Source organism: Diorhabda carinulata, chromosome 10 (assembly GCF_026250575.1).
Source record: "Diorhabda carinulata isolate Delta chromosome 10, icDioCari1.1, whole genome shotgun sequence".
NCBI lineage: Eukaryota > Metazoa > Arthropoda > Insecta > Coleoptera > Chrysomelidae > Diorhabda > Diorhabda carinulata.
Genome location: NC_079469.1, coordinates 6,571,091 through 6,587,974, shown reverse-complemented (window position 1 = coordinate 6,587,974; position 16,884 = coordinate 6,571,091). Strand labels below are relative to the sequence as shown.

Below are 16,884 nucleotides of genomic sequence, written 5' to 3'. Positions count from 1 at the left end.
GAATCCGAAAATTTTTTGTGGTGTTCTGTTTTTGAGCATTAAAACTATCTCTATTGTACTTCATTTATATCATTTCTAACTGGTTTTATCTCTAATATTTCTTTATAAGTTTTTCTTATTCTATCTTTTTTTATTTTTGAAGCATTTTCACAATTTCTCTGCTGATGTTTCCTAGCACTTTTCCCTAAAGAATGATGCTTTCATTGGTTTAAATAATTCATCAACTTCTCCTAGTTTTTCTCTTATTTCCTTCTCTAGTTTGTCATTATTTTCTTTTTTTGAACCTTGATAGTTAAATCTTTCCAATTGTTCATTTTGTTAACCCTTTATTCGATTATAATATACTTCATCTTCACTTGCTATTATCATGTTTTTAGTTTTATTTGTTCGTGTTTATGTTATAGATCTAATGCTATATTGATTTTTTTATCTATCTCTTATCTCTTTTCATTATCTCATCTAATAACGAATATTTTTTATCTTTAATTGTAAATATTTAGTAGTTGGCGCTTCGTCCACTTCCGTCCACGACTCCTCTAACGTGACTTCGTCTTTATTTCTTATTCTTTTCTCTATTATTGTAGGTATTATTTTTCCTGCTATTTTTTATACTTCAATTGTTTTCACAATTTCTTTCGTATTCACTTTTATATCTAGGTAATACGATTCCTAGTCTCCAATCTTTAGTTATTTATTCCTTCTGCATTATTTTGGATTAATAATTCTTTTATTTTATTTATTCCCTTCGCATTCGACTATTTATTTATTTCAGCAGTTATAATGTCTCTTCTTGGTGCTTTTCCTAGCTCTAATGTTTCAATTGCTTCTACTTCTTTCGTCATCTTTTCTCATTACTGTCCACATCATCAATATCTGGATTTATAAGCTACTCGAAATATTACCTCCATCTGTATATTACTCTATTAGTCTCAGTGATTATATTTACTTCTTTGTCTTATATATTCATCTTATTATATTTTCTTCTATCTTCAATGTTTTAGTGTTTCATAGAATAAATTTTTATTTTCATTATAGTTTTCTGTCAATTTGTGCATGAATCTTATCCATAATTTCTCTTTGGCTCTTTATCTTTATTTATTTATATTTATGTTTAGCATATTTGTTTTTTACTTATTTATTTCAATCGTTGTTCTTTTTTATCTTTCTCATCTCATTCGTTCACCACTCTGTTAACTGTTTTTGTAGGCAATTGCAAGCATACCATTTTTAATCTCCTCCATTTTCTATGATTTGTTATTTTTCTTTACTATCTCCAAATATTCTTGTGATTTTATTATTTTTCTTTCATTGCTTTATCCGTTGCGAACGTTGGATATTAACAAAGCTATTCTTATCTTGTTTACAGCGTTTTTAAGCAGATCAACAGATGACACTCCAAACCACTGGTGTAGGTTGTGCAACCATGAATGCCGTCTTCTCCCGAGTCCTCTCTTACTATCCACTTTGCCTTGGACAATCAACTGCAAAAGACGGTATTTGTCATGTCTTGCTATGTGGCTAATATACTATTACTAATAATTTTTAATAGTATCTCTTCCTACTTTAACATATTTTACTAATTTCTATTTCTTTCTACCAATAAAGATATAGTCTATTGAATTCTCATTTCGATTTGGCTTATTTCTTTGATATTATGCATTGAAAAATTTGCGTATCGTCTGTATCAATCTAAGAATGTGAGGACTGAAACTTGAAGTTATCATTACAAAGATGAACCATTAAACAGTCTAAATATTCTTATCCATATCTTCAAAATTATATTCAACCAAGTGTGTAACTGAATACATACTAAAACTTTTCAATTAAAAGTCATGGAAATATAAAAAGCAACTTTCTTTGTATAATAATTTTCTTACCGTCGCTTTTTGAAATACACGTGTTGGTTTAGTTAAAGGTAAACACATAAATCAATTTTTTTATACGAGAGGGCTGGATAAAATTTCTCTAATTAATAACTCTGTTCACGAGAGCTGATAATCACAGGATAAAATGAAATGAAATGAAACTTCTCAATATAACTAAAAATATAATACAAAGTGAGTTTTATGTACGGAACGCCTCAATTACCTCGGGAACTTCTTCTTCTTCTTCCTGCTGTGTATAGGCATCATTGCCTGTTTTTCTTCACGTCATTGCCTCTGCTCAGTCACCTGGGAGGTTGTCACTCCATCTTTTCCTAAGTCTTCCAATGCTTCTTTGTCCTGCTGGTGATTTGTCCCTTGATATTTTCACAATTCGTTCTTCCGTCATGCGGTCAATGTGCAATAAATAGGACTCGGGAACTTAAACAAGACAAATCTTTAAATGTTTGTGTCATGTTAGAAGTAGATCCACATTCGTATTATACTATTTTCCAATAGATCTAACTAGGCCGGACCATTTAAGTTACCCTTAATGAAAAAGGAACCAATTATTTTGTCGCTTATTATTCCATCCCATACATTCAGTTTTTCGGGATATTGGGTGTGGGATTAACACATCTAACGAGGATTGTTACGTGATCAGTATCTACAATTATGCCGATTTACGTTTCCATTAATACAAAAGTGGCATCCCCATCATTAGGTCTGCAAACTCTTCACGTCTATCAAAACCGTCATCTGACAACTCTTGAACCAGCGTTACTTTGTATGGGTGAAATTTATTATCACTTTGCGAAATATCAAGTTCCCTGGATATTTGTCTAGTACTAAAGTGTGGATCGTCAAGATACAAACATCTAAAGATTTGATTTCAGTGAATCGATTTTTCTGCGCCCTGATTTGGATCAATCCTTTACTGAACCAGAAGATATTATTATATAACCTAACCATATTCTTATATCTAATATTTGTTTGGCAGCCATCAATATTGAACTTATTCAGTGAATTCGTCATCATTATGTGGTACAATACTTTTATTTGGAGTACCCCAACCAATATAAAAACTGAACTAGATTCTACTTTGGGTGAGACTATTCCTTCGTTATCAACAGTGAAACATTGGGTAGCAGAGTTTAAACGAGGCCGTACGACCTGCGAAGACCAGCAACGCAGTGGTCGACCAAATGAGGTGATGACTTCAGAAATATTGAAGAAAATCCACAAAGTGGTACCCACAATGGAACAAAAACAGCGTCGTGAAGATGTTTTTGTCGAGTTTTTCACAGAGTCCATCATTTCACGTTCTATCAGCAGACAAGGTCATGGTGTCGGTTTCTTGATATGCGTTTTGGATAATTTTCATTGACTAACTTGGAAAATGGAAAACTATCAACTACGGGTATTATGCGAACTTATTGCAAGTTTGAGCGAAGAAATCAAGCAAAACCGGTCGCATATCGCTAAGAAGAAAGTGTTGTTTCATCAATACGATGCACTACCTCAATCATCCGTTATTGCAATAGTTAAAATTAAGGAATTAATGTTTTGATTGCTACTTGATGCACTTTATTCGCCAGATTTAGCCCCTTTAGATGAAAAAAAATGGCTCGGGAGTCAAACATTTTCCAACAATGAACAGGTTAGGTTAGGTTGACAGTTAATAACTATTTTGAAGAGCTTGACTATTCTTATTATAAAAAGGGTATGGAACTTATTAAACTTGCTGAAAAAATTGTATGAAGCTAAAAAGAGATTAAGTTGAGAAAATAAATATATTTCTTACTAAATTTTTTATGTTTTCTTTGTTGGGACAGGTACTTCTGAGACCATCATCATAAACTAGTGTTATGTTATAGTTATAGATGAATAAAATTTAGATATATGCTTTAATCATTAATCTGATGATTTTCTTTTATAGATTTCTATCAAATAACCGTTTAAGCGAACTGAAAAATGGAACTTTTACAAACTTAACGGAACTAGAAGCACTGTGAGTGTCTCTACTTGTTCTAATATACATTCAATTGTTATTAATCGATTTTTTAGAACCCTCAACAATAATTTCATCAGAACCGTGGAAAAGGAAGTGTTTGTAGATATTCCGAAACTGCAATCTCTGTAAGTATTATGTAATTTTTGTTGCATTCTCTAACCTATATGTTATGTTGATAATGAATTTTCCTTTATTTCAATTTAAAGATTCTAATTATTTTGGTGATATTAGCAATTTTCTTCAAAATGTGAGTTGTATAGTAACATACTTAGTCGAATTAATCGATCAACTCAATCAATCATATTCTCAGTCGTTCAATGGTAAAACTTGAAAGTCGTGTAATAAGAAAATTCTCAATTTTGGAAGATGTAGCACCAAAACAATTTCACAGACGAATTTTGACCGTTTAATAGGACTCTATCTTTAATTTGAAATATTGGAAAGGTTTGTTACTACATTTATAAGTGAATATATGAATCTTGAAGACGCTCCATACAAAAGACGTCTAGAAATGCATCAACAGCAGCGAACATAGCAAAAAAGGTTTGGTAGAATTTCTGAGCATCTTATTTTGTTTATAAAAGTGTCTGTGCAAAATAAGTACGGCATTCGCCAAAGCCGGAACAAAAAAACATTCGTAAACGAATTTATCAACATTGGAAGCGTTTTAGACAAAAAAAAATATTTTTTGCATATTCTTATAATGTTATATAAGACTTGGGTCTACCAACTTGATCCTTAGTGAAAATAAGATGCTTAGGGGAGGTATGAACCTGCTACTTCGAATTCAAAGCGTCAAAGTTTCCAGGAATCATGATGTATGACTATTTTGGATCAACTTGATATACAAATTTGAGTGAAATAACATGAAAAACATTATTTTAAATCTAATAACTCACCTTCTCAATGAGTTACAGTACGAATATTCATCTTTTGGGCGAAACTTAGCGAGGAAAAATATTGAATTAAGAGTTAATGAAGTTCAAGAAAAGCATATGGAATAGTACAATTTCTTTCGAACCATAAAATTGTATTTTTCGTATAGATCTACAAAACTTATTGAATAACCGACACTAATTATGGAACTCTACGCATTTATCACAAAAGATTTATTATAAATATCCAAATTAAAACTAAATATATTTCAGACGTTTAGAAGGTAACCAATTTAGATGTTTGGACAAAATAATTTTAGAAAAATGCCATCATTTACAAACCATGTAAGTAACAACACCTTTCAAGTAAACTTCTTCTGAAATAGTGTAAATTTTATAGATATTTTGATCGTTTTGAGATGTGTTCATCCGCGCAACACGTCAGAAATTGTTACCCCAAAGGTGATGGTATCTCCAATCAAGAACACATGTTGGCAAACCCACTTCTACGAACTTGGTGAATATTTTAATTACTTATGAACACAAATTTTTTATAATTTGTAATCTACCAAACCAAACCAATTATTATAAGACTTACAGTTTTCACCGAAAGTATCATAAAAATGTGACTTCACAAGATGACTCAAGACAATTCAAAAATCAAAACATTCTCTTGACATTTAACATGTTTAGTGCTTCTTCTTCATAATTTCACCAATCGATTACTTATTTCTAATATGATTGGTTATTAAGATCTTAGTTTAGTCCGTTATTGTGTCCTCATTGATTTCTTACTGTCCTTCTTAGGTGCTTCGTGCTTCATTTTCTTCAATTTTTGTGTCATCTTTCATCCTAACCTCACAAATGCTCAACTGCTTATTGTTGTCATTAAGATTTTCGGTGTTTTTGGATAGTTCTAATGCTTGTATAAATTTTTAAACTCGTAGAATTCAAATTGACGTTGATAGAAATATTTCTATTTCGAAATCTTTATTATCGGCAACTACGCTAAATTTCTACCAGACCAATGGTTCGCAGTTGAAAGTGAAGATAGAGTTTTTTGGACAATGTTTAACTACATGTACCAAATGCGACGCTGTTTGACGTTGTCTTCTGCTCGGGTCTCAACACCGAACGAGGGGTGTTAAACCGCTCTGATGAGACGTAATAATGTCGAAACTAGTCAGTAGTTACACCCTCTCTTTGCAATTGCAAACCATTGGGGATGTTAATATCGACAAAAAAATCGATTTACATCACGCTCTTCAGAAGGGTTGTAAATCAATATTCTTCTAGGCATTAGCCAGGAAAGTAGTTGTTTTCCCCGTCTTAAGAGCGGCAGAATATATTATATTGATTTTCGAAATTATTTCAGAGGTGAATAGTACAAATCCTTTATTTCGATACACCTCATTTACCATCGTATATATATATATATATATATATATATATATATATATATATATATATATATACAGGGTGACCCGAGACTTGACGCAAAAAATTCAAGAGTGAGTAGATGAGGTGAAAATAATACTGTGAAATAAAAAAATTTCTCACACGACCTATCTTTTCTGAGATATAGGCCTTTAAAGTACTTGAGTGAACTACGTATATCAATGTCGTATGTTTGAAGGAATAAATAATTCTACACTACTATCTGGACAGGGGCGGTTCATGGCCAACGGTTAAGAATCCGTAACTTTTACTGTACAATCTAAAGTTAGCAAAAATAAATCTGTCAATCGATTTTATGACGAAAAGGTTCTTGTTAAATCGATAAAATTTATGCATTAGGAGATATATAGATTTTTAGATTGTACATGCCGAGAAACCGTTCGCCATAAAGAGACATTCTGAAGAAAATTATTATACATCGTAATTATTTATTGCAAATACTTATAGGTTGATCTATGCTTACTGGAAACAGGTTTGTTTACATAACTAAGTAATCCAGTTTCCACTATTTTTTTATAAAATGATATTTTAGGTCAACAACGAACTATACGAACACCAGTGCGCAAAATGTCACCATAATTCAACGTATCAACGACAACTATTTTTTCTTTATATAACACAATGTTCGACAGTATGCAATTCAATTAGAAATCTTTCATTGTATTTTAATACTTCCTGTAGATATTTTCAATAAATAATTACAATTTATGATCATCTTCTTCAGAATGTCTCTTTATGGCGAACCGTTTCCTTGGCATAAACAACGATCTAACAATCTACAAATCTCCTGAACCATAAATTTTATCGAGTACTTTTTCGTAAAAACGATTGGAAAATTAATTTCTGCTATCTTCAGATTGTACAGGCTGTCGCTATAAAAATTCATAATGTTCGAATATATAATTTAGAGAATCTATGTAAATATAAGTTCTGATTTGTCTACTTTAAAGGCCTATAACTCAGAAATGAGTTGTCGTATGAGATTTTTTTATCACAGCATTATTTTCACTTCATCTACTCACTTCCGAATTTTTGCGTCAAGTCCTGGAATTTGTATTATCTTATATCATAGATTTTAAGAGACTGCTATTTTTGGCTGAGAAAGTGGCGACACATCTAATGTCAAAACGATCTGGCACGACTACCCACGATTCTTTATTCCCTTGGTTCTTTTTAATAACTTCAAAAGAATCGATTAACCTGTTCAATGCTTCTATTTTTGTCTCTTACAACAAAAACATTATTTTAAGAAAGCAAATCGAAAATTCCTATTAGTTGATGTTAATTGTATGGTCTACCCTATCACCCTACATAGAAAACTCAAAAAGGACAGTTTCTAGACATCAATTAAATTACATCAACCCTTTAGCAGGATCGGTGACAGTCCCTAAAATATTTAATGGAAACGGAGCTTGATTTTCTTATACATTTTCAAAAATACCATAGATTCTATCCCTTTTTCATTGTAGTTTGTGAAATACCTAGAAAAAATTGTGAACGAATTTTAAAAACGTTCGGAAATTATTTATATTACGAAATTTAAATGAAAACAGTGAATATATTATTTAATAATAAAATTGCTCTGATTCAGACTAATTAATTTCAGTGTTTGGTTAATGGGAGCAATAGGATGCACTGGTAATCTCATTGTTCTGCTCTGTCGACGATTTGCACCAACAACTAACGTAATTCATTCCCTCTACATCAGAAATCTGGCTCTTTCTGATTTATTGATGGGAATCTACTTGTTTATAATAGCTTCTGAAGATCAACATTATCGGGGTGTTTATCTTAGTTACCAGTACATTTGGAGGCATAGTTATATGTGTAAACTTTGTGGTAAGTCAATTGAGTATACCAAATTTGTATTTCCTATAAATGTATATACAGATGAATCTCTATAACTTGAATGTCAAAGGAAACGCTAAAAAAATCGAGCTAACGAGTTTTTGACTTAACTCAAATTTTGACTCAAAAAGGCGCGATTTCTAAGTATATTTTTCAATTTGTAAAATCAAGTTTAAATAATATTTCAACTTATTACATCTTTCAACGAAAGTTCGTAGTGTGTTGATTGCAGCTCTGGCTTCTTTATTTGTTATTGGTGGTTCAAAACTTGCTGGATCGGTATGATCGATGTCATTTTCATTAACGTCATCGTCATCCATATTTTGATTAACTATATCGATGATTTCAGCATCAGTTAGTGTTCCAGTATTAGCTAGACCTTCATCACATGTCACATAATCTTCAAATTAATCTCTACACTCATGTCCGGTTTAAGAGGTTCTTCCGAAGCTTCTTGTGGCATCGAAAATCCACAGCTTTTGAAGCAATTTGATATTGTAGTTTTAGATACACTTCTGAATTTCGTAAACAAGACACAGTGAATATAAATGACCTCATCTTCGAAGTAGGAACTTTGAGGACCTAGGAACAATGATAAGCAACAAAAATGACAGAAATAGAAATAAAACAAATAATTTAAAATTATAAACATTTTATTTATTGAAGAATATAATGTACTTAATGATATTTGCAATGTCAATACTAATTTATTAATTATTATTTGCAAAAAGTAATGTTGGTTGTACCTCCAGGACAATTATTAATATTTATTGGATTGGATGCAGATGGAATATGTATATCTCTGCTATAGATGTTGATAGAAACTGTCAACTGTCAACATTGAAGTGGCTAGAGTCACATTTAAGGAAGTTGTCTACTCCAGAGCGTCCAGAAAGTGTTTTACAGTACGAAACTATCAACTTTCACTACATGGAACACACAAAACGCAACTTTCGGTATATAAATGAATACAGAACGAACAACTTTCAGATGGCGTCGTCTAAAAAAAGACTTTGCAGAACAACCAAATTAAGTGTCTACAAGATAAGAATCTATATTAGAAAATTAGGATGTAGTATATACAATTACAGCAAAAAGAGTACAATGGTACGGACACATTAAAAGAATGGAAAACGGCAGGATACAAGGAAAATCACAGTTTGGAGACCGAGCGAGAGAAGATTGCCTGGTAGACGAAAAAATAGGCTATAAGGCTATACATTCCCAATAGAATGTATAGCCTTATATATATATACACTTCTCAATCATTCTAATTGCATGTTATACATTAATAGATTGAGCTGACTGTTGTTCTATATTTGTTATCAGTTTCCTAACAACTTTCTTTCTGTAAGCGGATTTGAAGTTTTTTATTATTCTTGGATCTAAGGGCTGTAGCTTAGATGTTGTATTGGGTGTGAAAACACATAATTATATCCGTAAACTTTGTGGTAAGTCAATTGAATATACCATATTTGTATTTCGTATAACTGTATAACAGAAACTATGAAAAATTCTTCAAAAAATTCGTAAACCAATCAATTAAATTCAAAAAATGTAAACAGAGCAGCATAAAAACAAATGATTTCAATTCCAAACGAATAATTTGAATGAACTTGAAAATAAATCTCTTAAAAATATTCGTCGCTCCTTCAAACGACTTTTGACAGTACGGTTACTTTCCAAAGGACATAATTGATTATACTGCGACTGTCTTCTATGCATTAATAAAGATTCAATTAATTGGTTGCGCTCTTAGCAATACGTATTCGACTCATTTATGAAAAGCTCGTATAAAAACAATCCCTCTATAGTCTGGTGTAGATACCGGCGTGTATGAATCAACAATAGACAGACTGGAGACGACGTAAAAAAATTGTCTCTACACACAAATTTACAAAACACAAATAAAACGGAATAGTTTATAATAATTTCTAGACGTTTTCAAATTAAATGAATTTTGTGAATGTTACCATACAGAATTTATTACCTAAAAAATCCAAATTTTGAAGATTTGGTAATTATTTAGTTTAGGTTGCAAACGTCTGATTTCCTTGAAATTTTAGTACGTTGTAGAGAAAATTATGCTGATTAATTTAATACATATTAGCGAGATTTTCAAGATAATATACAACGTTATGGAAGAACTAGATCTCGTTATCGTCAGTATTTTTGGGGAATTTCTATTTAAAAGACATTATTCATATTCAAATAGAATTGAAGAATTTATTGAAGAAATGTCACGAATGTATCCGATAGAAATTGATGATTATTTGTGCGTGTAAATAAATGATTATTGTTAGAAATTTATTTGTGTCATTACATTAGTCGTAGCCAATTATAATAAATGTTGGAGAGGATTGGGGATGGAGGGGTATTAAAATATAGTCTAAATGTTCAACAGCCCTCCCCCCACGTCTAATCCTCTCCAACATCAAGTTTTCTGCGCCCAATAGCATAAAAAACTGTATAAAACACTAAAATTTCAAGGAAATCGGGAGTATGCAACCTAATCTAAATAATTACCACAGATTTTTATAGAAAATTACGTATGTTTCTTGGAAATTATTATTATTATTATTATTATATTATTAACCGACTATCTTGTTAAAAATAAAACCATCACCTGTGTATATTATGTGACGTTTTCAAATTAAGTTTTTGGATCGATTGGCTGTAAAGTAAATATGGATAAAAAAAGTTCTCAAATACAAAAGAGAAAGTGAAATTGGACGAATTACGCTTACTAATGCTTCAAAATAGGCAGCTTCGATCTAAGTAATTACAAAACTGAAAAAAAAATTCACGAGTGAAGGACATTTGGTCCAAGGTTAACGTGTATTTTGAGAGCAAACAGAAATCGATCAACGTTCAACTTTGAGTAAATGTATTCACTTGAAAATGACTATATTGATTTGTTTCAACCAGACCTTCGTTATTTTGTCATTATGACTGACACCAGAGTTAACCAGCGAGAAGTGATTGATTTTTTGGGTGAAATAGGGGAATTTGTTAATGGGATTTGGCTTCTTTTAGGAATGATGAAACAGTTCGCTTTGCAAAGTGATTTTTTTTGGCGAATTGAATGAAAAGAAAATAAAATACAATAGAACAACAGAGCTTTTGGGATGTGGTGACCAATTGGCTTATGAAGGAGCTTACAAGGTTAAAGGAAAACTGCGAATCACATGGGTCAACCATCCCGCATTTTATAGGTAGTGTACCTGATATGTGGGTCTAAATATTCTATATGAAGGTCGACTGGTTATTCCTTTCAAGTCTACGCTCTACCCCAGAGAGATCTCAATAAATGATTCAATCGGAATAAAAAATTTGCCATAAATCAAGAACGCCTATATTTTTTTTTCAAATTTGGTGACTAATATGCTTCTTATTAAAGTAATATTTTGACATAAACAAACTTTGGAAAAAGTCAACCAGTGGCGCGCTGTCAGGGTTAGTTGTCACTTTTATCCCCCTATTTTTTACGCCACTTTAGCAATTTTTTTTTTAATTTGTTTTATATTGCCTAATTATCTTTAGTTAAAAAACTAATAACCTTTTATGGAGCTAAAATGAACGGTGTAGAAATTTGCCTCTAAACAAATGTCTGCAGGTACGTAAGTAATTTACGAGTGAATTAATTATTCACTTAATATCGAATAATGATTAAGCATAAGTAGTTGAAAAGAAATAAAAATTATTCATAATCTCAATTTCTACACCTTTCATTTTAGCTCCATAATTAGTTTTTTAACTAAAAATAATCAGGCAATATAAAACAAATTTTAAAAACATTGCTTAAGTGACGTAAAAAATAGGGGGATAAGAGTGACAATTAACCCTAACAGCGCGCCACTGATTGAATTTTTTCAAAATTTGTCAAAATATTACTTTATTAAGGAGCATATTGCTCACCAAATTTGAAAAAAAAGTTAAAGGCGTTCTTGATTTATGGCAATTTTTTTATTTTGATTTAAAATTTTGAACACCCTATATACCAGCAATCAGATCCCGTAACGGTTGTCCGTCGAATATAGAAACATCCTGTATAAAATAAGCCTACCAACCTAGAAATTGAATAAAGATATAAATATAAATTGAACTAATTCATTTAAAATAAAAAAATCTTGATTTTCAGGTTTCCTCAGCACATTATCATGCGAGTCATCAGTTTTGATTCTGACGTTGGTCACTTGGGACAGATTTGTATCAGTGACACAACCGTTGCTAAGGAAACAACATTCGAAAAGAATGGCAATTATAACTCTTTTCACGCTATGGAGCTTTGCTATGATCGTCGCGTTCGCCCCGCTTAGCGGTTTTATGAACGGATACTTTGGTGATGAATTTTATGGAAACAACGGAGTTTGTTTGTCCTTACACATCCACGAACCTTATGCAATGGTAATGATATAAAGAAATAAACTAACAACCCTCATAGAATAAACTATAGAAGTTACACTGTGAAAATTCATGCAGTTAGTCAGACAATATCCAATTTATGAAACTCGATTCCATTTACAGATGTTCTGGCCTCGATAAATAAGTATAATAAATAAAAATAAATTCTTTCAATACGTCAGTTGAATAAATTACGTTTAGTTTATTGATGATTTTATATTGTTAAACAAAACAATTCTAGTCATAATAGAAACTAGCATTGTTGAAGAAATTACAGAGGGTGCTTTTATAATAAACTAGTCTAATAAACTAATCGATAAATGAAAGACTTAAACTTTAAACTTAAAATAAAAAATTTACACATGATGTTGATCACTTACAAAACGGAGTTTTCCTGAAATTTCTGGCTATTTATAAGGCTTCAATTTGATATTGACAGACACATATAGTTATGATACAGTCTGTTAATTAATTTAAAGTTTTCTGATAAACTATATTCTTTGTTTTGTTTTTTTGTCTTTGGATAAACAAAGATAACAGCTTTCCACACTCTAGCACGTGTCGAATAATTGTCCATGCGGGGAAACTCCAAACTTCCAACGACTGCCCTTGCGATTTATTTATGGTCATCGCAAAGGCCAGACGTAGCGGAAATTGTAAACGTTCAAAATCTAATGGTAAATTCCTTGGAATCTTGGAATTCCTTTATGATTGTTGTCTCAATGTCGTTATTCATCACCTTTTTCATAGCCGGTCTTGTTCCATTGCATTGTTGAGGTTGATTAATGCTACTCAGCATGATGACTACTGATCCCACTTGTGAGGTGGTAATCCAGGCAATTCCAGTGAATTTAAAACTCCGTAGGATAGTTAACTACGTCATCCTGGTTCATAATGGTGTCGACTGATTTAAAGGAAACCAACTATCACGGAAGAAAATTCTGAATGGTCGTATTAAGATCCTCGACATGTTTATTTTTTGCCGCCAATATTGCAATTATGGTTGAACTTTTGCGCTATATCTGGTAAAACAAGCTGAATAAGTTCCTCTTTTGAGTCTATGATGATGAATAACTGCTTCGCAAACAAGAGCAAAAAACTTGAAATGTCACTAGCACAAAGGATCACCAAAGTAAAGAAAGATCTCGCGTATGTAGCGGTAATCGCCACTCTTTGTCTGAGGTATCGATCGACATTGAGAATAGATCGACATATTAGTTGGTTGTCCAATGTCAAATATTATGGTTGCGGTCAAAAATTTTATTTGTGACAAAACATCAAGGAAAAACAAAATTGTTGTTTTTCTTTAATTCCGAGCATTTTCATATTCATTCATCTTTTAAACCTTCTCTGGACACTGGACAAAAATAGTTCAAGACCAAAATTAGTCAAATCGTCCAACCGTTCTCAAGTTTTAGCGAGACTAACGAACAGCAATTCATTTTTATATATATATATTGCCAACATTTATTTTAAAATCGACAATAAGAGCCAAACTTTTTTGTTTACAATTACTGTATATATGCTAGTATAAACACCTATATCAGTCTGAGTAACGTTAATTGTTTTTAAAATAAAGGCTGTGTGATTATAAAATACGCTTGTCAGGGAGTGTGCCAGTTCGTAATTTTAATACCCTACATAAAATTTCGATTTCTGTTACAATGTGCCAACTCGTGATCGTGGTTGTCATGAAGATTAGACAACTCGTAAAGGAAGATTATGCAATTTGGGGTTTCAATTATGTACGTTCATATAAAATGTTGTTTTCTATACAATTTAAATTTATGTTATTATCATTGTCTAATAAAAAATATTCTTCTCTGTCGCTTTTGAAAAGATTTGGCAACCCAACCAAGAAATTCTAGGTTTCAATTTTTCGACTTTACAACTTTACGTAGTGGGTTAGGTACTAAATTTTAGGTAATACTCTTAGTGAATCTGTCACGAGTACTATGTACTCTGACTACCTTTTCGTTTACCTGAAATACTAATTGTAGCGCACCCACGTGGCAAATAAATCAAAATTTTGTTTTTTACGCCCTATGCATATGCTAGTGAACATGTTTTTTTTTTCTATTTATATCGGCCCTCAAAGAAAATGTTTAAAAAATATATTTTTGATAAAACTAGTCTATTTTAAAAAGATACATCTAGAACGGGAGCAAACTTTCAAATCCAGACAAGCCATAGCTATATAAGTTCCCATAACAAAAAAAGCAAATGTAACGAAAAGCCCCAAAAAAAGTAACTGCTAGAAAATTTTTGGGACGGTAGGGGTATTTTTTGGATTGACTTTAAAGAATCGAATACAACCGTGAACGCGGCATATTACTTGAACTCACTAAGGTATGCACTTGCTTTATGACAATGCTTCAGTCCACACTGTTCCGCTTTCCACAGCTTCTGGAATATACAAAATGGTGTAACGTCTAAGGCCTAGACCGCACTACGGTTAAACCGCTGTGGTTTTTAATCGCGTGAATTTGTGCCCCTAGAAAACTAATACAAGCGGCCGCACCTGCGGTTTTTTCCCGCGACTGATTTTAAAACCGTGATTTGCTACAAAATGCTCGCGAGTAAAAACTTGGTTGACGCGCACGCACTGGCGTAAACGCGGACGGTTTTTTGGTCAGTATTCGGTAGACCGTAACAGACAGGCGCTCCTCTGGTGAAATACATTTGCGAAATTTTGTATCCTTGAAGGTGATGTATGGACGCACAATTTGTAAAATCTTATCGAAGCTGGCTACTGACATCCTATAGTAATTAAAAAATTTATCAGGATGGTCTCTTAAGCTTTGATACTTCTTATGAAAGAAACATTTCTCAAATCTACGCCCAGTAAGTGGATGGATCCAATATTTTCGAAATTTGCGTTGACGTCTTCTTTTTCTATTTCTTATTATCAGAGCAACAACACATACTGCTACCTTGAAATCCATATTCAAACTGCGGGTCGTTTCGCGGTTTTTTATCGTGGTGTGTGCGTTTCAAGCGGTTTCGCGGTTGTAGCGATTAACCACTTGCTGAAAAAAACCGTAGTGCGGCCTCAGCCTAAGCTAACAATATTTTTTTGCTTTATACAAATAAGAAATTTTAAAAATCGTGAGGAAAACATTTTTTCAATTTTGTTTTGTAAAAGTAAACAATTATTTCTGAATTAACTTTTTGTGACAAATAGTCTATTTTATGATCTTGAAAAACCTCATATTGAGGTTAGATATATATAGACGCCACTTTTTACTACGATTTTTTTGAAGGTTACGTATTTTTAGGGATGGCAATACTCCGCAGTGATGTTCATTCTACTGAACACTTTGGCATTAATATTTATTTGCTACGCTTATCTTCGAATGATTAATGAAATCAAATCTAGCGGTGTAGCTTGTAGATCGACGAGACAAAGTCAGGACACCGATAAAGTCGCTCAACGATTTGGCATCATTGTTTTTACAGATTGTTTATGTTGGGTTCCCGTTGTGTTGGTGAAATTAGTCGCCTTATCAGGTAAAATAAAATCTTTTTTATTATCCTGCGACGGAATGATTTGTTAAAAATAATTTTAAGGGATATCCATACCTCAAGATTTATATGCTTGGTTGGCCATCTTCGTACTTCCGATCAATTCAGCATTGAATCCAGTTCTTTATACTTTAACTACTAGTATATTTAAGAAACAAGTAAGATTTATTCGTCTATACTTACATTATTGAAAATCTATGGATGTAATAAAATATTTATCATATTTCAGATACGAAAAATGTTAAATTCTTGTTGTCGAAGAAAATCTGACAACCCCGCATCAGAATCTGGTTTGAGTCTCAGCTTCGGAGTGTTTCCAATACCGAAAAAACATTTTAGTTACCGGGTGAGTTGAGAAAATTGTTCTTCGAATAGTTAAAATCTTATACTACGGTCAAAAATTGTTAATTTTTTTCGGGGATGGAATATTTTCGTGAATTATTCAATAAATTCGGCTGAGGCTTGCGACGTAACTTAAGACACTCAACATTCTTCGATTTTACGACGGAACCATTAAATTTAAGAGAAATTTAAAGGGACTTTTTTGTAATGTTTTTGATATTTTTTACAGGCAGTAACCAAAAATTATTTTTTATTCCGTTGCCTTTTTTTAAATGTACGGTATTTACGTCTAGATTTTCCATCAAGAAACTGTGTAGTTTAAAAAGTTATAGCGGTATTTTTCGTCAAGTTTTTCAGTTTAGTAGTCGCAAGATTATGTTGCCGAGAATTATCCAGATAACCTTCTACTACAGCAATAGTATTTTCATTGCTGAGAAGTCTGCACAAATGTTACACACTATAAGACAAAAGAACGTCTTCCAGACGAGAGTAGAGATCAAACACGACTCTTTTCCAGTTCATTTCCAATGTTTTTATAGTTTTCATCTCTTATATC

The 16,884-nt window shown here is 32.1% G+C and overlaps 1 protein-coding gene across 1 annotated transcript in view; it reads left to right on the top strand.

The window, feature by feature from the left end:
• LOC130898905 (relaxin receptor 2-like) overlaps positions 1–16,884 on the top strand; it is a 72,528-nt gene that overhangs the window by 51,080 nt on the left and 4,564 nt on the right. The window contains exons 11-19 of the mRNA XM_057808501.1: positions 3,802–3,873; positions 3,930–4,001; positions 5,025–5,096; positions 5,152–5,268; positions 7,816–8,048; positions 12,199–12,464; positions 15,740–15,971; positions 16,032–16,144; positions 16,216–16,332. Coding sequence (XP_057664484.1) covers positions 3,802–3,873; positions 3,930–4,001; positions 5,025–5,096; positions 5,152–5,268; positions 7,816–8,048; positions 12,199–12,464; positions 15,740–15,971; positions 16,032–16,144; positions 16,216–16,332 — 1,294 coding nt within the window. The remainder of the gene's footprint in view (positions 1–3,801; positions 3,874–3,929; positions 4,002–5,024; positions 5,097–5,151; positions 5,269–7,815; positions 8,049–12,198; positions 12,465–15,739; positions 15,972–16,031; positions 16,145–16,215; positions 16,333–16,884) is intronic.